General features: G+C 54.2%; 2 protein-coding genes across 4 annotated transcripts; one reads left to right on the forward strand and one right to left on the reverse strand.

The window, feature by feature from the left end:
- Positions 1-9889: 9889 nt before the first annotated feature.
- Positions 9890-11617, forward strand: LOC100773017. Its single transcript, XM_035447856.1, has 4 exons — positions 9890-9963; positions 10200-10411; positions 11128-11324; positions 11431-11617. The coding sequence occupies exons 2-4, from the start codon at positions 10303-10305 to the stop codon at positions 11590-11592; spliced, it is 468 nt and encodes a 155-aa protein (XP_035303747.1). The 5' UTR covers positions 9890-9963; positions 10200-10302; the 3' UTR covers positions 11593-11617.
- Positions 11618-12152: 535 nt separating this feature from the next.
- Positions 12153-17314, reverse strand: Plcxd1 (phosphatidylinositol specific phospholipase C X domain containing 1). Of its 3 annotated transcripts, none has more exons than XM_027424747.2 (8): positions 16841-17314; positions 15925-16071; positions 14992-15441; positions 14159-14295; positions 13687-13815; positions 13318-13473; positions 13044-13237; positions 12153-12828 (listed from the first exon to the last, which is right to left on the reverse strand). In XM_027424747.2, exons 3-8 carry the CDS (start codon positions 15092-15094, stop codon positions 12627-12629), a joined length of 921 nt encoding a protein of 306 aa, XP_027280548.1. In that variant the 5' UTR covers positions 15095-15441; positions 15925-16071; positions 16841-17314; the 3' UTR covers positions 12153-12626. The 3 variants fall into 3 exon arrangements, with proteins under 3 accessions (XP_027280548.1, XP_027280547.1, XP_035303746.1); XM_027424746.2 differs by having other exon boundaries at positions 12164-12828; positions 13054-13237; XM_035447855.1 differs by lacking the exon at positions 16841-17314 and having other exon boundaries at positions 12164-12828; positions 13054-13237; positions 15925-16752.
- Positions 17315-24235: the final 6921 nt, after the last annotated feature.

The raw sequence follows: 24235 nt of genomic DNA on the forward strand, positions 1-24235 counted from the left end.
AAAAATCCCAGAAAACAGCACAGTTCTGATACTCTTATGGTACTTGGCACCATTTTTTTTTTTAATTAGCTTCTCAGTCATCATCTGGGAGGAAACCATTCTGAACAACATCATTAAAATCAGCTCTGATAAAGCATGGTCACTACTATGTATCATAAAGCAGGTCCACATATGAGTGAGTACATATCATGTTTGTCTTTTTGTGATTGCGTTACCTCGCTCAGAATGGTTTCTTTGAGTTCCATCCATTTTCCTGCAAAGTTCAAGATTCCATTGTTTTTTCTGCTGAGTAGTACTCCATTGTGTAAATGTGCCACAATTTCTCTATCCATTCTTCAGTTGAGGGACATCTAGGCTGCTTCCAGTTTCTGCCTATTACAAATAATGCTGCTATGAACATGGTTGAACATATGTCCTTGTTATATGAGTGTACTTCTTTTGGGTATATGCCTAGGAGTGGAATTGCTGGATCTTGGGGTAGACTCATTCCCATTTTCTTGAGGAGTCGCCATACTGATTTCCACAGTGGTTGTACAAGTTGGCACTCCCACCAGCAGTGGAGGAGTGTTCCCCTTTCTCCACATCCTCTCCAGCATAAACTGTCATTGGTATTTTTGATTTTAGCCATTCTGACAGGAGTAAGATGGTATCTCAGAGTTGTTTTGATTTGCATTTCCCTGATGACTAAGAATGTTGAACACTTTCTTATGTGTTTTGGATTTTAGATTCCTCTATTGAGAATTGTCTATTTAGCTCTGTACCCCATTTTTTAATTGGATTGTTTGGTGTTTTTGAGAATAGCTTCTTGAGTTCTTTGTATATTTTGGAGATCAGCCCATTATAAATGTGATTTTAAGTATTTACAATGAAATAATGACATGTATTAATAATTTTCACTGCAACTTTATGAATAACTAACTGAATTAGGAATAAGGTAAATTTTAAATAGTACTAAATTACTTAAATAATTCTTTGCATTTTTATAGCAGAGCATGGTGAGGTAAACATACTGTGTTGATTCCTACTTACTAATATGGTAAGTGAAAGGTTCAGGCATTATGCTGGCCTGCCCCTGTTACCTGGTTGAACAGGCAATACCCTGGTCAGCCCAAGGTTCCATGGAAACTAAGTCTGCACGCAGCCGCTTTTTCAACTAAGTATTTCTGGAACTCACTGATCTGCCTATTCGCTACAATCCGGTAAGATACCCAAAACCGTTCCCATGGGGCAGACCCAGCACTGTTCACTCTGGGTCCATTTTTCGGTTTCAGGCCGGGTGCTCTCAGACAGGGCAATCTGTGCCGCTCTCAGACAGGGCAATTTGTGCCATTTTTTGGCCTTGCCCACGGGAAATACATTTTTACGGGATCTTTCGGTTACTGGCAGCGAGTAGGTAAATGAGCGGAGTTCTGCCTCCCAGTGGGAACTTTCTTTTACCTGGGAATGTCCCTCATTGTTCTGTTTGCTCTATCTTTGTGTTCCTCTTGGTTGACAAAGTCTGCTTGAGATGCTCTGAGAGTTTTATTTGTTTGCTGGTTTTCATTTTTCCACATGAATGAGGTTTGAAACTTTTCTGGCAATTGAGAATGTGCTTACGGGGGTCGCCATCTCAACCACGTGGGCTAACCTGGGGGCCTCCATCTTGGTCATAACCAGGTGACCTAGCTTAGGCCTGCCCACTCAGTTCAATGACTTGCACAGGCAAGCACTGCCACCTGATATCTTGCTTTTTATTTCTTCTTTCACTTGTTGGGTGCATTTCCTGAAGGTCAGGCATGGGATCCCGCCCCAGGAGTGATGCTTTTTTGCTTTTTCAGTTCGGACCGCTGGGTCCTTTTTCGGTTTCGGGACAGCTGTGTCCCCTTCGGGGCCAGGCCCCTGGCAACTCCCACAGGCAGACGTGCATCGTAGAGGAGCTTTTTGCCAGTTTTCCACTTGCCTCACCCATGGGAAATGCATAGAGGAACCTTTCTGGTTTCATCCAACAAGCAGGTAAACAGACAAAAGTGGCTTGCGGTCCCCGCCGTTTTGGTCATGTTGCCTACCTGTAAGCACACCCAGCTCCAGTGGCCTTTGCCAGAAAACCTGTCTGCCAGCCAGATCTTTTTGCTTTTTATTTTATTTTTGTCTTTTTCTTCTTATTTTATTTTTTGTCTTTTTCTTCTTTCACTGGCTCTGTTGTTCATGGCTTGTTTACTAAATACTATGCCTTTGCAGGGCCCTCTGTTTAAATCTACTCTCTCTCTTTAATTCTCCTGTCTGTTTGCTACAATGTATGGATCAGAGATTACATTCTGGTTCCCCCTTTACTGTTATCCAGTCCTGCTTGTCTCTGTACCTGTAATTTAATTTTATACCTATCTAGCTCTATATACAACTTAAATTAATCTGTTAAGTCTCATATTTCTAAATTGCTATATATCTTTAAATGATGGTAAACATTTAAAGTCATAAAGGTCTAATTTAACTATACTTAAAATATAAGCTAAGTCTATACAACTTAAATTTAACTCATGTATCTTTAAATGATTAGAAAAGTTTAAAATCACAAAGGTCTATTTCAAATTAACAAAATATTTATACCACTCAGTCTATCCTGTAAGCCGTTTACAAAGGTACAGCTTTTATTACAAAAAGGGATTTTTCTCTAACTAAAGACAAACTTAACTGCTAAGATACTAAACAGATGACAGCCCTCAAATGCTCAGAGATCTAGAGAATATGGCATTTAAAATGTTTTGTTAAAAAGCTTTTTATAACAGAGAGATAGGCCAGCTGCTGGCCCCACCCCATTTCCTCCGAGAAGACTGATGGGCACTGAATAAGCTTCATCTCGAGTCAGTGACAATGCTAGTCACTGAGCAACCCTGCCCTTCACCTCAACTACTACAAAGTATTCAAGACCTTGGACAAGAGGACAACGGAATCGACTTTCCCGGCGTTGCTTGGGCCAACGGTAGGCGAGTCTTCCCAAAGTCTGTAATCCACAGGTCACAAGTTATCAGCAAGAAGGCAGGTGTCCTGCAGCACACTACTATGGATGGAGGACCTTGGGGATGGCTGTCCATGCAGCCTGCTGGCAAGTCTCTGTTATTCTTTAATCATTGATTCAGGTAAAATCTTATCCTTCTCAAGAACTCTGATGCTTTTGATGACTGGTAGTCTTGCCAGCTTAAAGCAAAACAGATTCCAGGAACAGGTATTTTAGGGTTTATCTATATGAAGATAGGAAAGTCTAAGATGTATAGAAGTCTGAGAATGTAGCTATGAAGGCCTGAGGATAAAAAGGCTTAAATGATGATAAAATGAGTTGAGACATTAAAAAGAATGAAATATGTTCTGGATTATTCTATTTCTCATGCTACTGTTCATAGTCAGTTCTACAACACCACTATAGGATCATAACTACAAGGTCAAGATTAAGATGCTTTTCATTGTCCAAAAAAAAAAAAAACTGTCTATTTCAAAATGGTAATACTTTCAGCCAAGTTGCTTCTAACATGAATATACTGCTAATGTGTCTAATACTTATGTTTCCACAAACTCTAAGGATTCTTGTAAGTTCCAGGGAGCCGAATCAGATCCAAACAGGTCAGATTCACTCCAGGTAATATTCAACCTTTCCCCGGTCCCAAATTCCCTTCACTCATCTTGGGACACCTCGGGAACCCCTCCCTCATCTTACAATCTTCCCCTCAAGTGACAGGACCTAAGAAAAAATTTTTTCTAAACTCAACCTTGTCTTCTGCTCTGTCAACATCTTGCCAGGTCTAAGAGGCGCCAGGGAGTTCCATACAGCCTGGACTACAATGAAACAACCAGCTTCCCCAGGACGTGGCAGCACCCCAACCTTCTCGGGTCCCCCAAAGATGGTCAACGCCCCCCACGTCAGCAGGAAGCAGTCTTAAGAATTCGACGCCCTTATTCCTTAACCTGCCATGTCTAAACACCCCACCTTTTTTTAATAATAAGTAGAGGTGGGAATGAAAGGTTCAGGCATTATGCTGGCCTGCCCCTGTTACCTGGTTGAACAAGCAATACCCTGGTCAGCCCAAGGTTCCATGGGAACTAAGTCTGCACGCAGGTGCAGAGGACCCCTTTAAAAGATAGGCCCCTGCCCATTTACTCTCTCTGTTTCTCTGTTCCTCTGTTCCTCTGTCCCGTGCTCTGTGTGCTCTGTCTCTCTATGGCGACCGGCCATGGCGGTCAGCCATTTACCCTGTTCCTCTTCTTAGTCTCCCCATTCTACCGGGCCTTATAATAAACTTCTAGTCTTATGTCTATCTCAGCATTTCTCTTTTCTTCTTTTTAAACAAAACAATAACAGTAAGTATTAGTAAATTTTCCCTATAGCATTCTGGCTTAAGAGGAGTGAATTTATGTAAATGATTAGACATAATCCCAAACAATCAACCATACTACAATAAAGATTAGTCTTAATATGATGTTTGGACAGGCAAATGAAAACAGAACCAAACTGGGAAGTCACTGGTCAAATTACTTCCATCTGTATGGAAACTTAAGAAACAAGTAATTTGAATGGCACATTCCTTCTTTTCCTGGGTTTGAAGACACTTTAGACTCCCTGGTGGTTAATCTTGATTGTCAACTTGATGGGATTTACAATCACTATGGAAACCTGTGGTCATGCCAGTGAGGGGTTATTTATGATACGTTAACTGAAGTGGGAATACTCTGCCTCAGTGGGGTTGGTACCACAAACTGACTGGGGTAGTAAACTGAATAAAAAAAGAGAAATCAAGCTGAGCAGAAGGATTCCTTTTTTTCTGTTTCTTGACTATGAATACAATGTGAGCAAATAACTCAAGCTCTTGCTGCCATGATGGACTGTACCTTCAAACTGTAAACTGAAACACACCCTTCAACCTTGAAGTTTCTTGTCAAGTATTTTGTCAGAGAAATGAGAAAAGTAACTAAAACAAACTCAAACTTGATATGTTGGACATTGGATTCTTGAAATGGTGGCAGTGGCTGGAGGTAAAGTGGGTGCCAAGCAAGGGCAATGGCCTGAATTTGGATCCCCAGTACCCACACAAATTGTGTGCTGGGACTTGCAAACCTACAATGGGTTTGCAGAGATACTGACCATTTCCAAGAGCTCTCTAGCCATCAAGGCAGTCACTGAGTGTCAGTTTCAGTAAGACCCTATCTCGTAAGCTGGAGCGTGATCAAGGAAGAATGGCAGTGATCTCTAGTACCCTCATGCACATGCATAGACATACATGATTATCTTCACGTACATATATGCAAAAAACACAGAAAATGGTTATATTTACATTGCTTTAATTCCCTCCAGTATGACTACACACTGATAAAAGTTTATTCACCTTTTTGTGGTTTGAAAAGGCTGTTTCCCAAGCTGGCCTCCAACTCAAGATCCATCTGACCCCGCCTCTCACATAACAAGAATAACAGGTAAATGGCACAGTGCTGGACTCCAATTTTGTTTTTAATCCATCTCCATTTAACTGCAGATAAAAAAAAAGAGGGCAGAGGGGAGAATAAAGTGATGGTAGAGAAGAACAAAGAAGCTGAAAAGTTGTAACCTTTCATGTTCTTCCTCAAGACTTGTAAGGAAGCTAAGAAATCTAAATCCCAATAGCCTTCATTACTTTAAAAACAAAAACTCATCAATAACATTTTTTTAAGATTTCTTTATTACATATAGTGCTCTACCTTTATTACATATAGTGCCTGCATATACCCCTGTAGGCCGGAAGAGGGCACCATACTTCATTACAAATGGTTGTGAGCCACTACCATGTGGTTGCCGGGAATAGAACTCAGGAACAACAGGCAGCACTCTTAACCCCTGAGACATCTCTCCAGCCCCAGCCTTCATCACTTCTAAATCACATCAGATAAAATCTTCGAGACCAAGAGAATTACAAAACTAAATAATTAAATAAATAAAAATCCAGTCATTTAGTAGTCACTTTTTCATATTTAATACAACTCAAGTGTTGGAACTAGTTTGCCATATTTCATGTCAAGTACAGCTTTTACACACGTAGACATTTTGTGTGGCATCTTCACACACTCTAAAACATTTGCCTCAAATGAAACATCTGCATTGACTGCAAATGTTTCAAATTTGAAGATATTTGTTTCATTCCTATTTCAAGAATCCCCTGAACTAATACAAAAAATTTTAAAAGACCATCTTTAAAAAAAAAAAAAAAAAAGGAAAAAAGAATCCTACCTTTTTTTTTTTTTTTTTGCATAGGCTAAACACTTGAAAAACACTTAAGACTACTAAACCTCAATAGAGAGCTCCATTCACCGTCAGAAAGTTTTACTTAGAAGGTAGAGTTTGGTAATTTTTTTCTCTAAAATAAAATACAATTATTTATAAAGCATAGCATTTGCCTAAAATAATTTAAGATTATGTATTTATTTCTGACAGTATCAATGTATTATATTTCCTTAAAAACTTATCGAATGTATTAATTTACAAATTAGTACTGAGAATGAAACTAGCATTTGCCTAGTATATGCATCTAAATAAATGAACAAGTGAATGAGTAAACAGAAGTTTCAAAAATAAGTACAAGTGAACTTTTTTGAGATACATTTTTTCTAAACCATCCAAGCTTGAACTATTTCATTTATGAAGGACTGGTGAGTTTATCAAATTAATACCTTCCTGCCGGGTAGTGGTGGCGCATGCCTTTAATCCCAGCCTTCGGGAGGCAGAGGCAGGCGGATCTCTGTGAGTTCAAGACCAGCCTGGTCTATAAGAGCTAGTTCCAGGACAGCCTCGAAACCCTGTCTCGAAAAACCAAAAACAAACAAACAAACAAACAAACAAACAAAAAATTAATACCTTCCCTTTTAAATGTATCATTTCAAAATTTAGACTTTTGGTAATAATTGCCTGACTATCCTCAATTTGACGTCTAACAGGCAATGTTTTCTGAGTATATATTCTGAACCAGAGTGTCTTATTTACCTTGGAATTGTATAAAACTTATTTTTTTAAGTTAATAAAGCTATAACTACATTATGTCCACCTCTGCTTCCTCCCTCAACCCACCTCCCAACTCTAAAATTGATGACATCTTTTTATTATTATCATTATGTATGTGTATAAACATAAACATATTAATATAATCTTGAGTCCATTTAGTGTTGCTTGTGTACGTATTTCAAAGCTGACTACTTGGTATTGGATAGTTAGGGGACTCATCCCTCTCTCGGCAGTCATTAGTTGCCTGTAGTTCTTTATCTAGGGTTGAGATCCCATGACATTGACCTTCCATCTTAGCATGGCTATTGGTGTTGTCGTTATTCACGTTTTGTTTGGGCAGTCATTTTGTAGAGGTAGCATGGCCATTTCTAGAAAACAGTCTCACAGCAGGCTTCCTGGTCCTCTGGCTTTTAATTTTTGCACCCCCTGATCCCCAGTGTTCTCTGAGCCTTGGGTGCAGGAATTATGCTGTAGGTTAATGTATGTTGGGTGTGGTTTTCTGTACTGGTCTCCATTAGCTGCAGAGAGAAGCTTCTTTGATGAGAGGTGGCTACGGGTGCGTGCCCTCCCCTCTCCTCCCTCCCTCAGTGCGCATCACTGAGCTGTGTGTATCCCCGCTCGGACTGGGAGAAGCATGTGTGTAAAAAGCAGGTGGCCTGGTGGCCAAGGAGGCAGCAGGCCTGGAATCCATGGGATGATGGGTGAGTGCGTGCACGCGTGGGCAGGACTCAGGACTGTGGCGGTATGTTCTGTCCCTGACCCGCTTGGTCCTGACCACCTCAGCAGCCTGGGGCACTCACGACATCACAACCTGTGGTGCCTTCGTGTCATCTGTCTCAGGTCCAGCGTGTGGCCCGTCCTAGGTCAGGAGACCCCCCCCCCCCAAGACCGCGATTAACGTGCAGCCAAGCTCTGCCCCGTGGGGGGTCATCCCCTCCACTATCCCACCTCCCTGACCCGAGTTTGCACAAGCGTGTAGTGTCCTCAATCTGACTGACAGAGACAGGGCCCCCACGAGAGCAGGTGTTCCCTCCTGATGGGCTGGGGCGAGCACCCTCCCCACCTTCGGTTTCCTAACCTGAGCTCACAGCCCATCTGTGTAGCCCCGGGTGTTCACGTGCCGGTCTCTGCAGATGGAGTTTATTCACAAAGTATTATTCAGCACAGACTTAATCTGGGCCCTCACGTCCCCAGGGCCACCAGAGGACTCATGGGGATGGTAGGGACTCCACAGGCCCTCACCCCTGGGAACACACAGTCAGCAAGGGTCTCCATGTGCCTGTGGGGTGAGGTCACCTCAGTGCCTTCCAGCCTGCGGCCAGGGCTCTGCATGACTATGTTGACCCTGTCCTGTGTACAGACGGGTGTGGGAAATGGCCTCATGCCATCGCGTGGGAGAGCGGCCACGTCACATTTGTAAGAATTTCAGAAATTTCACCCCGGCTCCATCACTCAGCAGCAGCCTGGGGTTGGCATAGTCAGACATTAGAGCGTATACAGTGCACAGACACGAGTGGGTTGAGTAGTCAGGTATCATTGGTGGATTGCATGCAGACACGTAAGATGGGGCAGTGCACAGTCAGAGGTTCATGTGTGACACTTGGAAGTGCACAGTGAGATGTTCATGTGTGACACTGAGACACACACAGTCAGATGCTCGTGTGTGACACTGGAGATGCCACAGCTGAGCTCCCAGGCAGTCTCCACAGCTAAACACACACCCGAGTTCCGTACCAGGAACCCATGTGGGGAATGACTGAGCTCCACGCAGGTGGCTTTGAGCGTGAGACCCTTGTATACACACACACACACAGTGTCACTTCAGCTGTGACTAGTGTCTATGGGACAACTCTGCAACTGGTGCTGAGGCCACACATCCCATGTCCTACAAATGCTTGTGCTGAAGCCCAGTGAGTGAGGTCACAGCCCCTGGGTGTCCGTGAAACGTCCACGTGGGCCACCAGGAGACAGTCCGGGACTCCTTCCTCTGGCTCCAGTGGAGTCTCAGGCACAGCATCTGATGCCTGGATGATCCCGACCGCGGTTCAAGTTTCTAGTTCAGGGGCCTCAGGTCACCAGGAAGTGCCCACTTGTCACCAGCAGCCACCGGGCAGCTGTGTGCTCAGAGGTGCTGGAGACTCACCAAAGCTGTAGCTGCGGTGGGGGTGATGGTGACCTCAGGTGTACATGTGACAGGTGTGATGACCCTGGGTGTGCAGGACACAGGTGATGGTGACCTCAGGTGTTTGAGTGACAGGTGTAATGACCCCGGGTGTGCAGGAGACAGGTGTAATGATCCCAGTGTAGTGAGTTGACTACACGTGGTGACCCGAACTCTAGCGGAAAGGAGCCATGTGACTTTCGGCCCAGGCCCCGCCCCCCCCAGGAGGTGCCCAGCCGAAGCTGTGCCAGCCACTCGCTCCCGTGGGGACCCGCTTGCCTGCGACCTTCCAGCATGTTCCTGTCATCCCTCCCCCGCCGGAGCCAGGTGCCCTCTACCCTCCTCCCAGCCCGGAGCCAGACTGGAACCCTCAGAGCGGCGCTGTCGTCCCCGCCCTGCTCGCCTTTCCCTTCCCCTCCCGGCCCCGCGTCGAGCGCCGCAAGTTCTCCATGCACGTTTCTCGTCCTCCTGGTCCTCCGGCTCCTACGCCGCGGCCCAGCAGCTCGGAGCTCCGCGCCGACATCCAGGACCTGGAAGAACCTGGGAAGGAGAGCCGGGAAAGGAGCTGCTCTCACAACTGGGGATGGGCGCCAGGAGGGGGTGGGTGGAGCCCGAGGAGGAGGAGCTGCTGAGCGCAGAGTCGCTGCGGCTCGCCGCCTCCCAGCACGTGTGCGTCCTGCATCCTGACGACAATTGCCCGGCCGGAAGGACGCCTCGCGTCACAGGTCACCTGAAGGGCGAGGGCAGGACCGGGCGGGGAAGTCGGAAGGAACGAGAACCCCTGGCAGGGGCGTGAAGACAGTGGAGAGGGGTAACGGAAGAGGCGGGCACTAGGGCGGAAGTGCGTACTGAAGCCGGAAGGGAGATGTTGCGGGCCTGACGGAGACAGGCTCCTTGGGCTGGGCTATCTGAAAAGGCGGAGTGGAGGCGAAACTGATGTGAATAGGAAGGGGGCGGAGCTTGAGGGTGGCGTGGGGCGGGACCTGGGTGAGCATGGGGCGGGGTCTGGGTAATCAGGCTTTTTCGCACTGGTGGCTTCTGCTGCAGCCTCTGCGATGTTTCGGGGTCCCCCTCCTGCCTCCCGCCGTCCCGGGGTCTGTGTGAGCCGCGGCCCCCGACGGAAGCCGGCTGTCCTCTCTCAGAGTGGCATATGACGGAGCCCGTCGCGTGCGCTGCTTGCCTTTTCGGTGGTGGTGCGGGCCCGGGCCCCCAACAGCAGCCCCTGACAGCAGGCAAGGGCAACTTCCAGGACCTGACGAGTGAGTCGCCCGTCAGGCAGCAGAGCCGTGATCAGACCGTGTGGTGGGTCCCGGGGACACGAGCCCCACCGCTGTGGGGAGACACCACCCCCTCAACCCCCCTGTAGGTCTCGGGGCAGGCCCAGCACTGTCGGGTGGTAGGAGGGAGCAGGAAGTGTCACCCCGTCCAGGTCCCTCACAGTCTCAGTCTGCGCACGCACGCACACAGTGTTCCTGCCTATGCAGGCCTCTATACGCATGCTGTGCTGCCCTCTATGCGTGTGTAGTCTTCCATATACATGTGTGTGCCCCTCTGTGTGTAGGATGTGCAGCCCCGGGACAGCCCACCTCTGATGGACCCTTCTCCACCCACGAGGTGAGGTGGCAGCATGCTAAGGGTGGTTCTGACAGCAGGTGGTCGGCTGTGAGAACAGGACCTGCAGAGCCTCACCACCCCTTCCTCCGAGCTTGGCCACAGGCCCGGGCCCCCTGATTCCCCGTATGCTCATGCTCGCCTCTCTGTAGAAGGAACTGGGGGCCACCTGGGTCGTGGAGGTCTTCCACAGATTCACCGACATCCTGCATGTCTTCCACTGTAACGCTCCCCACCAAGGAGGCCAGGCTGCAATTGGCGCTGGCTGAAACCCCCCTCCTCAGGTGGGTCACCCCCACTCCCAACATGCCTTGGTCATTATTGAGGCAAACATGAGACAGGTGGTGCTTGTCGATCTCCACAGACTTGCTTTGGTGGTGTCCAGTGCCCCCTCCGGTACAGAGACCCCGGCTATACACCTCCTTGGTGGTGGAAGCCCTGGGAAGACTTGACTCTGGCCAGCAGGGATCCACTAAGCGTTTAAATCCCAGGTCTACCTTGAGCAGCAGTTCTGCCTGGCTGGACCATGAAGGAAGGGGCTCCTGTACATCATGGTGTCAGGTAAGGCTGCCAGCTGCCATGGTGGGGAACACCGACTGAATGGTGCCCCAGCTATTGTGGTAGGGCACACTGATAACCACCATGCTGACCACCCCTCTCCCCACAGCTGGCTATACAAGGAGGCCACCATTCAGCTGGTGCAGGAGCTGCCGGAGACCACCGCTGCTCATGTCACCATTGTCATCATCACCCAGGCCCAGGCTGTTCCCTGATGACAACCTATAGTCCCTCCCCTTCCTTTCTCCCAGAATGGCTGGCAGCTCATTAAAGCAGGATTTGCATTCTCCCCCTTCTCAGCATGGCTGTGTTGGGGCTTTGTGGAGGGTCCAAGTCACTGGGGGCGGTGGGTGTGGAGGGTCCCTAAGGGGAGGACAGACACAAGTAAGGTCACTTCACCCCACACCCTGGTTGCGCCTCTGAATCATGTGACAGGGACACAGTTCCATCCTCTCAGCTTCAGACTCAGTAGCATCCCTGAAGACTTGGGGGGGGGGGGATCCAACCTCTTGGGACACCTTTTAACTCTCTGACCTGAAAAATGCACTAATACTGAGGATACAGGGTCACGAGTCATGTGTCAGGTTTCTCTGCAGGGAGATAGTGGAAATTCCCAACAAGCATAGGATGTGACTCAGTGGGTAGGGTGCTTGTGGCTCAGTGGGTAGGGTGCTTGTGGCTTAGTACTTGGGGGCTTGTGGCTCAGTGGTTGGGGCGTTTGTGACTCAGCAGAGTGCTCACCTTGCAAACCATTCAAACTAGGTGGGGTGGTGGTTCCTTTGGTAACTGAGGCAGGAGGGATGGAGTCCAAGACTGTCCCCCGAATCTCCCCAATGAGAGTCTAGCCTGGGCTACTGAAGACACTGCACAAACACACCATCACAGACACAGTTGGCTTCAGAAGATTTTAATTAGTGATGCTGAGCCAAGGGTAATGCAGGCCCAGAATGATGACATGACCTCCATGACCCAGTGACTGCTATGTAGTGGGTCACATGACCTCCATGGACTCTGGGGCCTGACATGGATCGATCGCTCTGGAACTTAGGTCTGCCTATGTCCTGGTGACCGGAAATAACCATGAGGCGGCATTGCGGGTACTGGGAGTTTGAAACCTGCACCTGCTGGTGTGGCGCAGGCTGGCTCACTCGGGCCTCAGCCCTTCACAGGGGACGACGGGACACAGCATTCACGTGTTTCAGGACCCTGACATCTGTGACGCTGACCTTGTCCTGAGCCCTGCACCTTGGGCCACTGTGTGGGGGTGGTCAGGGCCACAGTAGCTTAAGGTTGAGTCTGATGACATCACTCACGAAAGTGTCGGCGCCCACGAAGTCCCCTGCAATGATGTTGGTGCAGTGGGAACCAGGCCCTGGTCGCTGCTCGCGCACCCATGCGCTCAGAGACGGGAGGTTGGGCAGTGTCATCCTCTCCAGGGACCCCGATGGGTGTGCGAGTACATACTCCACATTCTCTGTGAGGTTGATGCCCGCCACGAACAGGCCACCTGAAAGGGAGGGGCCATGTGACACGGGGGTCCAAGGCCAGCCTGTGAGACTGACAGGATGGCCTCCCTAGGGAAGCCCACCCTGTCCCACGTGACCAGTGCCCGCCCACCCCCACCTGACTGATAGGTGGCATTCCCCACACACACGCACAGCATCTCCACCACACTGACAGGTGACATCCCCACAGACATCCACCCCGCCCCGGCCTCTATACCGCTTGGCACCTGGGCGACCGCAGCTCTTCATGGTCTCCAGGTAATGCAGCAGTGCCTGCGACTTCACCTTGTCTCCCCACCAGTAGGAGATTCCTGGCCACAGCTCTACGTGGCGACCCACGGAGGCCTCATCCTCATAGGACACGATCACCTGCTGGCCCCGCGCCCACAGCTGCCGCAGCGTGGGGATGTCCTGCATGGAAGGGGCTGTGTGAAGCCATGAACATGATGGGTTTAGGCCCCAAGCAGCCACACGACCACACCCCTCCTTACCCCGCGCGGACACAGCATATCCCCAAAGATGTTCTTGATGCAGCCCACGAGGTATTCGTGCAGCTCGTCCGTCATCCCCTCGAAATTCCTGCAGGCCAGGATGACGACCTCACGGGGGTGCGACTCCAGCCACTCTGAGATCTCCGTGAGGGTGTCCTGGGGATGTCACAGAGCCTGGCATACAGGAATCCCGCTCCACCTAGTCCTTCAGTCTCTGCCTCCCTTTCCCCCATCCCACCATTCCCTCCTCACCCATACTCCCTTTCCGCTCTTCCCCCTGTCCTCCTCCCCATCTCCCAACCCTTTTCCCTCCCACCCCTCCCCCGTACATCCCCCCCACGCTCCTTCCGTGACCCCCCAGCTCCCCACCTCCACCAGCGCTGTAGTGTAGATCATGTGGACGAAGTGCAGGTTCCTCTCGGAGCCTCCCGTCATGTGCGCTATCCGCAGATCCAGGTACCGCACCCCCTCGTCCAGCTGTTGCGTTATGTCCAGTGCCTGCAGCAGACGCCCTGATGCCCAGTCACCGTGCGTTCCCGGGGTGCATCAACCCAAACCCTACACAGCACCTGGTGTCCTAAGCCCGCAGACCCTAACCCAGCCCTGGGGCTCACAGTCCCGCTCTCCCGACCCCTGTACATCTGGTCCCCTAACCCCGCCCCAGAGGCTCACAGCACACTGTGTCCACACCTGCCTGGACAGCTGGGACAAGACACAGTGCTCAGACCCTTTGGTGCAGCCTAGGCTGCCCCCACCGTGTCCTCCTCGCCCACCCCCATTACCATGACTAATGTCGCTCTTTCCCCACAAGTTTACCAGGAGTTTCCCACGACCATCTCACCTGTGTAACCGACCACTTCAGCACCATAGGGCGCGTGATGCAGGGCGCCACCCGGCCCAACAGATGTAGCAGCCTGGACTGTGCCTGGGAGATGGGGGACTTCCTGCTCAGGCAATAGGTCATGGTGTCGTGGCTCCCTGCAGACACACGCTTGTCACTTTTAGCTTTCCCCAGCATTCACGACCCCACAGAGCTCAGAGAGGGCTCAGCCGACCCCACAGAGCTCAGAGAGGGCTCAGCCATCTGTGGCTCAACCTACTGTTGGAGGACCATCTGTCCACCCTCATTTCCTGTTTCCCCACGACTCCCCATGCAGGTCACTCAACGTCTCTGACAAATGGGCTAGCACGATGCTTACCCGGGGCTCCCCGTGTCCGCCAACATCCCCCAAGTCCCCCACCTCCTCTCAACCCTTCTAGAAGTTTCATTGCCAGGTGAGGGGGTCCCTCCCGTTGTGGGGAAGGAAAACACTTGTCTCACTTCCATCTCTGGCCTCGAGGGCCGCTTGTCTGAGTGACTTTGACGGGTGCTTCCAGCCACCCACTCAAGCTCCACTCACTCAGGGATAGGGCTGCAGAGGATGAAGTCCACGGGGACACAGAAGTCAGACTCAAGCGTGGGACATCGCTCGGGCCCCGACGTGCCCACACCCACGAAAGCCGAGGGGATGCAGAAGCCGAACCCAAGCCTGTGGCTTTGTCTAAGCCCCCACGTGTCCATGCCCACGTGTGATGGCCTGGTTTTGTACCTTCCCCATCGTGAGGAAGCAAGTAGAGGGGGGCACAGGGAAGCTGCTGCGCCCTCCACCCCTGAGAGTGTGGGCCCGCCCTTACCAGGGATGGATAGGTGGTGCAGCGGGACATCCCACAGCCGCGGGCACAGTAGCGCCATCCAGTCCGCGTTGCAGCAGCTAGGGTTCTGACCCGCAGCACCCATGGGGGCTGCGGTGGGAAGGGAGAGGCCTCTAGTGGGTGGGGGGTGAGTGGGGCAGGGGACGGGGGGGGGCAGGGTGGGGACAGGGCACACCACGCAGAGCCTCCGGGAGAAAATGGAATCCCTGACTCTCTGATACCCAGGGCAAGGGGGAACTGAGGTAGCAGGACAGGGGCTCCTTTGTAAGGGGTGAGGTGCACAGGCACACAGAGGACCCAGTGAGGGCAAGAGAACAGGCTGACAAAGAATAGGAGTAGACAGGAAGAGTCCCCGGTGGGTGGGCCAGGCAGGAATGGGTCTGGGTGAGGTTGTCCTCGCACGTTCCACACCGTCCTGCCTCAGTTTCCCATCTGTGAAGAGGAGATGAATGTTATAAGTTGTATCATCCACTCGTCGTCCCCCAGCACCACACACACTCTGATAAAATGGATGAAAAGAGCCCTGTGCTCAGTCTCCCACCTAAAGTGCAGGACACAGGACATCGGCTGTGGATGTGTCACATTCAGCAGCAGGGATGGGGGTGGACACCCGGGGTCCCCACTCCCACCCATGTGACCACCAACCCCCTCCCAGGATCCCCATTCTCCCCCATGTAATTCCCCCTGGGCTCTGGGCCTACTGATCCCCCTCATGTAACCCTCCCCTGAGTCCCAGGATCCAGGGATCCCCACCATGTGATTTCTCCTGAATACAGGGATTCCCGCACCTGCTGTAACCCCCTAATTCCTGGAATTCATGCTGTCTCCCGCATATGACCCCCTGGATCTCGGACCCGCTTCCATGTGACATCCCCCCACCCCGGTCCCCCAGTTCAACCCTGCTCAGTCACTGACCTGAGGCCCCTGTCACCGTGCCCTGCCCTCAGAGAGTCTTCACAAACAGCATCAACATGAGCTATGGGTCCTGTGGCTGCTGACACCAGGCCGGTGGGGCTCCCTTCCACCCGTGACACGGGCTCCGGTCCCGCGGGGGTGTGGCCGCTGTGACGACAAGCACAGTCAGGACATAGTTGTGCACACAGTCGGTGCATACTGCTTGCGACAGACGGTCACCGCATTCTTATGCCCTGAGCCGGTGACGCCCGTGCCCGCCCCTGCTTTGCCCCTTCCGTGGTCCTCGACCCTGGGGGTCGATCGGGGTCGGACAGATAGGACCGGCTCAGTCTTCCTGCCCTGGAGAGCAGCGTTCCCAGCTGAGCTGGTCTGGCTTCAGTGGATCTCATGCCCCATGGGTGCGCGACCACTGGGGAGGCCCGCGAGTGGTGGGACAGGTAGCAGCCGAGAGGTAGCGAGAGGGGCGCACAGAGAGGCACGATGAAGGCGGAAGGACACCATGTCAGCCAGGCTGGACGCGACTCTAAGGCAGCCTGGAGGGGGAACACCGAGGCAGACCGGGGGAGGGAGGGGGCAACGAGGCAGCTGGGGGGGACACCAAGGCAGTTTGGGTGACACTGAGACAGCCGAGAGGAATCCCGAGGCAGTCAGGGAGGATACCGCAGTAATTGTGGGACACCGAGGCACTTTGGGGGAAGAGGGGGAGACAAGATGGGCAGGGAGGGACACCAAGGCAGTCAGGAGGGGGAAGAAGGAGGCAGCTGGGAGGGCAGTGAGGTAATTGGGGGGCACCGAGGCAGTTTGGGGTGACATTTAGGTAGTCAGGGGGATACCGAAGTAATTGAGGGGACGCCGAGGCAGCGGGGGTGGGGCACAGAGGCGGCCTCTGTGACTCCTGCTGTCACTCGTCACTCACCATACACCGCACCAGGTCGTCCCCAGCTGCTTGCAGTCGGTGACCTCCACCCTCACCCCGCCAGGAGGGGTGAGGGTGCGGGAGTGGTGTGGGAGGACTGCCTGCTCAACCTCGGACCCGGAGTCAGGGCCCCCGGCACTGCGGCTGCCCCTGGCCCCTGGGGACAAATGGCGGTGTCGCAACCACACAGCGGGTGTTTGATCTGCACTTTGGCCCGTGCCTCCTCCCAGTGTCTGATAACCCGGTGACCCCCTGTGAGTGCCTGATAACCCCGTGACCCTGCCTCTCCACTCAGGAACCGGATCCTCAAGCCACCTGTGGTCTGGGCCTGTTCCAACAGATTCCTCACGGGGACTCGCTGGGCACCTGCTTGCTCGCCCTGCCCTCCCCTGCCCTCCTTCTTGTCCCCCCTCTCCTGTCCTTTACCCTGTCCTGTCCTCCCTTCCCTTGCTCTCAGATGCCTTTCCCTGACATCTCCTCTCCTCCTCTCCCCTACCCTCCCCTGTTCTTCCCTGCACTCCTCTTCTTGTCCTGCCCTCCCTCCACCTGCCCTCCAATGCCTAACCCTAGTCTTCCCCTCTCCCCTGCATTCCCCTCTCTGGTGTCTCCCTCTACCATGGTCTCAAACAGGGTCACCTGCACACCCTAACCCTCCCTGCCCGATACCTGGGGATCTTTGCTGCGACCTGAGTCTCCTCCTGTCCTTGGCATTGACCTCATGACTTCAGACTTAACCTCAACCACCCCCCACATTGACCTTGTGACCTCAGGCTTGACCTCAGGACCCCCCCCCCCGTATGCGCTTAGAACCTTCCAGAACATGTCACGGGTGTCCCTGTTCTGTACACCTCATGGGGGTGTTCCTGTTCTGTGTGTGGTGTGTGCCCGTGCAGGTTCGTTGTACATGCATGGCCTCAGGCTCCGGTACCACAGGGCCTTTGGGCTTCCTCCGGAGGCGACCAGACCCGGATGGGGCCACGTGCAAGGAGACCGCAGCGAAGCCGGCGGATCCTGGGCCAGGGAGGGGGTGGCGAGAGCAGGGGCTGCTTGGATCCCTGCAGCCCAAGGATGTCACAGGGCCCTGGGAGGACAGGGTGGAACTGGGTGTGACTGTGCAGTGACGGCTGTTCGGCTGTTTGGATGGAGCAGAGCAGAAGCAGGAATCCCGGAATTGTGCCCTCACAGGGACAGGGGGCTCCACACAATTGCAAGTGTCTAAGCTCACAGCAGGAGCCTCCATACCGCAGCAAGAGTCTCCCCCCCCCCCCCCCGCAGACCTCGGCCTTCCCACCGCAGCAAGAGTCTCCCACAATAGCACAGACTTCCCACCACAGCAAGAGTCCCTTCACCTCCCCCCCCCCCGCCCCCCACACACAGTAGGGGTTTCTCCACAGCATCAAGAGTTTCTCTTCATAGCAGGAACTTCCCAGGACTGGGTGTCATATCAGATCCAAGGATCAAGGATGCTGGCCTACTGTGTACTACAAAGTTGACGTGTGTGTGTGTGTGTGTGTGTGTGTGTGTGTGTGTGTGTGTGTGTGTGTAGCATGTTAATCAGCTCCGTTTAATCCTGTGCACAAACGCCAATCAGCCCAGTTTAATCTGATGTACAACACCTCGACCCTCGTTTGTCGATTGAACTATAAAAGGCTGAAGAGCTGTGCGGTGCTGGTGTCTAAGTTTTCACGAGTCCTTGTGTCACCATGCTGAGTACCCCACCGCCCGTGAACCCGCTGAACAGGATGGACTCATCTGTTTCTCTTCCTGTTGTTTTACGATGATGAAACACAAGGAATTCAAGCAGGTTCCTGTACAGTGGGACCCGAGGAAGGAGGTGTGCTTGTCAGGGCGATTCCAGTGTGTAGTACCCTCCGTGCACCTACAGCTACACCCCCTCCCTGCGCCCTTCCCTGCATCCCTCCCTACTCCCCTCTTTGCACCCTACACTCCTCTCTGCACCCTACACCCTTCCCTGCATCCTACAGCTACACCCTTCCCTATACCTCTACACCCTAAATCCCTCCCTTCACCCCTCCCTGTATGCTACAGCCACTCCCGGCACCCCTCCCTGCAACCCTACCCATATCCCTCCCTACACCTCCTCTCAGTTCCTGTGAAATTCTGACAAATTTCTGCCATTGTTTCTTCCAACTGTAAAGCTCCATTTTTTTTTATATATATTCAGTAAAGAAGTGAAAGTTCTCAGAGCCATGACACATGGATTCCTCCGACACACATGCACCTCCTCCCCGCCCCGCTGGGGTCAATAACCCAGATTCTCGCTCCAGCGTTTACCTGCCCCATACCTGTCCCCCACCCGGGGGATGGCAGACTCTCCTTGACACCCGCCCCCCTGCAGATGGCAGACTCTCCGTGACACCCTCCCCCGCCCCCAGCGGGTAGCAGACCCTAGTGACAGTGACATCTGTCCATCCCCCTAGGGGGTAGCAGACCCTCCGTGACACACCCCCCGGGAGTGGCACACCCCCACGACACCCCCCCATGGGTGGCAAACCCTCTGTGACACCTTTTCATCTCCCCGAGGGTGACAGACCCTCCTGTGACACCTATTCCCCCCACCTCCGTGCCAGCCCCTCCAAGCTGCTTGAGCCCCAGGAGGCTCCTTTTCTCCCCAGGACAGGCTGATAGGCAGTGGTGTCCCTGGGTTCACCCAGGAACGGTGAAGTCGCTGATGGCTCAATCACAAGGGGCCCGAATCCAGGTCAGGTGTTGACACATCAGCGCGTGGGCGTTAAGTGTGTGTGATTTACGCTTATTTCTCTTTTGTGCTGTAATTAGGACACGCACGGCTGTAAATGTAATTGTGCGTAGATTACAGCATGCAGGGTGAACAAAGGCTCCTTGAAAGTGAGGCTGCGGAGCCTGGGAAAGTGGGGAGGGAGAGTCTGCCCTGTCTCTCGTGACACAGCATGACACACATAGTGAGGTCCACGGACACGGGAGACCCCCGAGCCCAGAACTGGTGTTCATATGGAGCAGGTCTGAACCAGTGAGCATGTGTGTGTGCACACGTGTGTGAATGTATAGGCATGTGCATGCATCAGTGTATGAGTGCGCGTGCGCATCTAAGTGTGTGTGCACCTGTGTGTTCATGTGTGTAAGCGTATGTGTATGCATGTATGTGTGCATATGTGCATGTCTGCATGTGCACATGCTTAAGTGTGAGTGCTGCGTGTGCATGTGAGTGTAAGCCTCTGTGAGTGTCTGCATTTTTGTTCATGTGCATGTGGCAGTGTTATGCGCGCGTGGGCATGCATGTGTGCATGTGCGCGCCTGTGTGCCGCTTAGAGCCCCAGCAGCCAGTTGTATCTCCAAGGATGGTGGCTGGATGAGGGTCACGTGATGCTCACGCGATGTCCCCGCCCATCCCTGGCAGAACCCGGAGAAGACTCCAGAGGAGTCTCCTGTCCACCCGTGAAGTGACGTGAGCTTAGATGCCAGGTTGGCCCCACTTCCTCCTGGGCAACTACACGTGTGTGCTTTGTCGGGTTCTGCGTGCACCTGGCCACAGCTGCGTCACCAGAGCTGGCAGCCAGGACCGGCCGCGACCCGTGGCCCCATTTCCTCATCCATGTGGACATGAGCTCAAACATACACATCAGTTCACGTCACAGCAGCTTTTAAGGTTATGACCAGGTGAGATGAGGAGCGGACTTGGAAGGTTCCACCAAGGTCGCCGAGGACAGAGTAAGCGAGTCCCCCTGGTCCTGCGTGGGTGCAGCAGGAGTCACCGGTGCTGTCCGTGTCCTTCTGAGAAACGCAGCTGTGCACGCGGCCTCAGCCCAGGAAGGGAAAACACGCGCGGCCGTGCACGCCCAGGCCAGAGACCTGCAGGTGGAGGGGCCTAGTCGGTCCTGAGTGGAGGTCACGGGAAATTCCAGCGGCCTAAGACCCACCCACCACAGCAGCTGGGGATGGAACAGCTCAGCTCATACACGAAGCCCCTCGCCCCCACCATGTTCCCTGAGTCCATTTACCGTCCATGGAGCTTCTCACGGGTCTCCCCACCCACAGGGTTCCCTCTCAGTCCTTGCCACGGGGCTCCCTACCCACCAGGTTCTAAGCATACCGGGTTCCCCACCCACAGGGCTCCCTCTCTGCTCCTCCTAAGGGGCTCCACACCCACCTTAAACACGTGTCCTGCCTGGGGCTCCCGCTGCAGCTGCTCCAGGCTCAACCCATCAGCTGCCGAAGTCACATACAGATCCGAGTAGTCGGGGCCCCCAAAACAGCAGGACGTGACCCTGGTCACAGGTAGGTCCACGGTGCGCAGACACGACCCTGCAAGCCGAGGGTGGACCCAGTCCTCTGCCATGCTCCTGCTTCAGCGCAGGGACAGCCTCCACCCCATTCTGTCTTTACTCCCCGCCTCCCTGCCCCCCCCTCCAACCCACCCTGCCCCCACTCCTGTTTTCACTGCCCTCTCTGTCTTCACTGGATACACACCCCCACTCAGCTGTCGACAACACCCCCAAATCCTCGGTACGGGGGTCTCCAGGAGGGGCAAAAGAGGGGACGCAAGCCTAGGACACCTGAAGCCTCCTCCCTGGGCCTGTTGAGGGTCGTGACTCTGCATGGTGGGTAGGACGCGTCCTGCCCTCGCATGTTTCGGTTCTGCTCATTTGACCCCTCCGCATCCAGGACCCACACACCGTGACCTCGTGTGTGGCATGGCCCTGATGTCACGCACCTGTCTGCGGATCCAGGCAGATGACCTTGCTGCCATCGATGCAGGCCACCCACAGCATCCCCACGCTATCCACGCACAGCCCATCAGGCATGGCTTGCCCCCGCGGCAGCTGGAACACAAGCCGGCGGTTCCCTGCGACATTGGGACATTGGCGGCCACTAAGGGGGAGAAGCTGCTACGGTTGCACAGGCCCCTCATGGGGAGCAGGGGTGGGGGAGGGGGCGTTGTTTCAGCTGCTGCCCCTGGGCACACAGACACCAAGGCACACGAACAACTGGGCACCCGGACACCCAGCACCTGGGAACGTGTACACGAAACATGGACACCCAGCACCCAGGCACATGGACAGCCCTGCACCTGCGCTGGCTGTGTGTTCCCACTCAACCCAATTCCCCAGTCCGGGGGGGGGGGTCCTCCACCCAACTCTGTTCATCAATCCCCTATCTGTCTGACTGTCTGCAGTGTCCCTGCCCGGTTCCTCTGTATCCAGGTGACGTTGTCCCTCGCATCTGTCCCTCGCATCCGAGTCCCGCAGCAGCCTGTCCCCGAGTCCCGCATGGGGGGCTGGGTGCTCACCGATGGTGCCGGCCTGCATGTCATAGTCGTATGCATGCACCGCGTAGTCCAGGCTGTCCACGTGGTAGAAGGTGCGCTGGTCAGTCGACCAGTCCAGCCCGTTGGGGATGCCCAGCCGGTCGGCCAGCCGCAGCACCGAGTGGTTCCCCTGCAGCGAGTACAGGGATCCCTGGGCGGGTTCCCACACGCCAGGGGCCAAGGGCTCCGGCATGGTGCCTGAGAGCAGAGGGCAGAGGGTAGAGGCCATGGTGTCTGCGGAGGGCAAAGGCCTAGGGCTCAGGCATGGAGCCTACAGAGGGCAGAGGATATATGGTGCCTGTGAAGGGCAGAGGGCAGAGATGGGGCAGTCGGGCAGGGGGCAGTCGGGGTGACAGTGACTTCATGACAGAGGAGGAGACCGCAGAGAAGGAGGGACAGGGCCACCAGCCAAGGACACCCTGAACCCCAGGAGCTGTAAGATGCAGAAAGGACCCTCCCTGGAGCGCATGTAAGGTCGCGACCCCGACTCTGCACTCAACACTTCTGTCTCAGTCCCTGGGCGGGCCCTTGCTGACGCCCAACTGTCCTGGCCCAGGCTCTGGTTTGCAAACCTATCCACACAGAGCCCTGGGGTCTTTCCGGTTGACCAGGTGTCCCCGGGCCTGCGTGGGCATCGGGTGGGTATTCCCCAGAAGGCAGTAAAGGCCGGGGAAGGGCGGACGGGCTGTCCGGTTTCCATGAAGCCCTCCCCACCCACCCGTGTGTCACCCAAGGGACACAGGGCACTGATGACCTTGTGACCACAGCCTGCTTCCGGTGCCCACCTGCCACGAACCTCCCTGCGGGGTCCACTTTGCCGTCGTTGAACCTGTTGTGGGGTTTCTGTCTGTCCAGCTGAGCCACCCATTGCACCTGCTCCGAGTCCCAGTCAAGGAAGCCCAGGCAGGTACCGGCGGCCACCACGTAGCTGCCCTTGTCCTGGCCGCGCAAGGCCACACATCCGACCCGGTGTCCTGGGGAGACAGAGGCACGCAGGAGGGGCTGGGGGCAAGTGGGTCTGTGACCCAGGGCTCCCTCACAAACCCAATGCGCAGGGCTTCCCGCTCCCCCTACCTAGAGATTCAGCGCTTCCTTCTCCCCCAGGTCCAGAGCTCCCCCAAGACCCAGGGCTCCTACCCCCCACATGCAATGCCCAGGGCTCCCCCTTTCCCCCTGCTCGAGGCCCAGGTCTCCCTACTTTCTCCTTACCCAATGCCCAAGGCTTCCCACTTCCCTACTCCCCTTTGCCCTGAGTCACAGGGCTCCTTGCTTTCCCCTGCCCTAGATCCGAGGCTCCCCACTCTTTGCTATCTTGAGGCCCTAACGGTCCCCACTACCCCCTTTTCCGAGGCTCAGGGCTCCCCACTACCTCCCCCCAGCTCTCCCTACCACCTCAGCGCTCTCCACTGCCCCAGGCCCAGCACTACTCTCCCCGGGCCCCCCACCCCGCGCTCTCGGCTCCATGGCCCAGAGGCGCCCCACTCCCCCCACCGCCCCGCCGCACAACCCAGAGCTCGCCACTCCCCCGCCGCAGCGCTCACCCAACCACACCTGTCGCCTTCACTCACCCAGGTGCACCGCCTGCACCTTGGTGCTGTGCGGGCCCCAGCGGCACACGGTCTGCGCGTGGATGTCCACGTAGACCAGCTGCCCCGTCGCCTCCTCCCACACGGGACACTCGCCCATCCTGTGTCTCTCGGTGACCACTGCCTGGATCTGGACCCTGGGGGACGCCATGGAGCCCTCGGAGTCTGCGGGTGCTGAGCGGCGCCTGTTGGGACAGATCTCTGTTCTCCGCCTGAGTCAGCACCGGCCCGGACCCCAGGAGAGCCTCAGGGCTCCCACACCCGCCCTGCTCTGGCGCACGGTGCACGTGACCTGCCCGCTCCCGAGCCTCACACGAGGCTGTCAAAAAGAGAACAGGGATTTGGACAGGGACTGGAGGTGCCCAGGAGTGCCCACTCCCACCCCACACTGCACAGTTTGCTCGGGAGACGCATCCAGGAAGGCCTGCCCCAGCTGAGGTCCCGGTGGCTGCCCCCAGCTACCTGTAGCTCCCTGGACTTCTGTGGCCTCTCAGCTCCCACAGC

Source organism: Cricetulus griseus, chromosome 7, assembly GCF_003668045.3.
Source record: "Cricetulus griseus strain 17A/GY chromosome 7, alternate assembly CriGri-PICRH-1.0, whole genome shotgun sequence".
NCBI lineage: Eukaryota > Metazoa > Chordata > Mammalia > Rodentia > Cricetidae > Cricetulus > Cricetulus griseus.

Excerpts from the sequence above, each read along its gene's own strand:
- LOC100773017 (XM_035447856.1), top strand. The coding sequence starts at position 10,303 with ATGACGGAGCCCGTCGCGTGCGCTGCTTGCCTTTTCGGTGGTGGTGCG. Across the intron at positions 10,412-11,127 it reads CAACTTCCAGGACCTGACGA|ACTTGCTTTGGTGGTGTCCA; the intron begins GTGAGTCGCCCG and ends CGATCTCCACAG. Across the intron at positions 11,325-11,430 it reads CCTGTACATCATGGTGTCAG|CTGGCTATACAAGGAGGCCA; the intron begins GTAAGGCTGCCA and ends CTCTCCCCACAG.
- Plcxd1 (XM_027424746.2), bottom strand. The coding sequence starts at position 15,094 with ATGGGTGCTGCGGGTCAGAACCCTAGCTGCTGCAACGCGGACTGGATG. Across the intron at positions 14,296-14,991 it reads GCACCACCTATCCATCCCTG|GGAGCCACGACACCATGACC; the intron begins GTAAGGGCGGGC and ends GTGTGTCTGCAG. Across the intron at positions 12,829-13,053 it reads GAAGAGCTGCGGTCGCCCAG|GTGGCCTGTTCGTGGCGGGC; the intron begins GTGCCAAGCGGT and ends CCTCCCTTTCAG.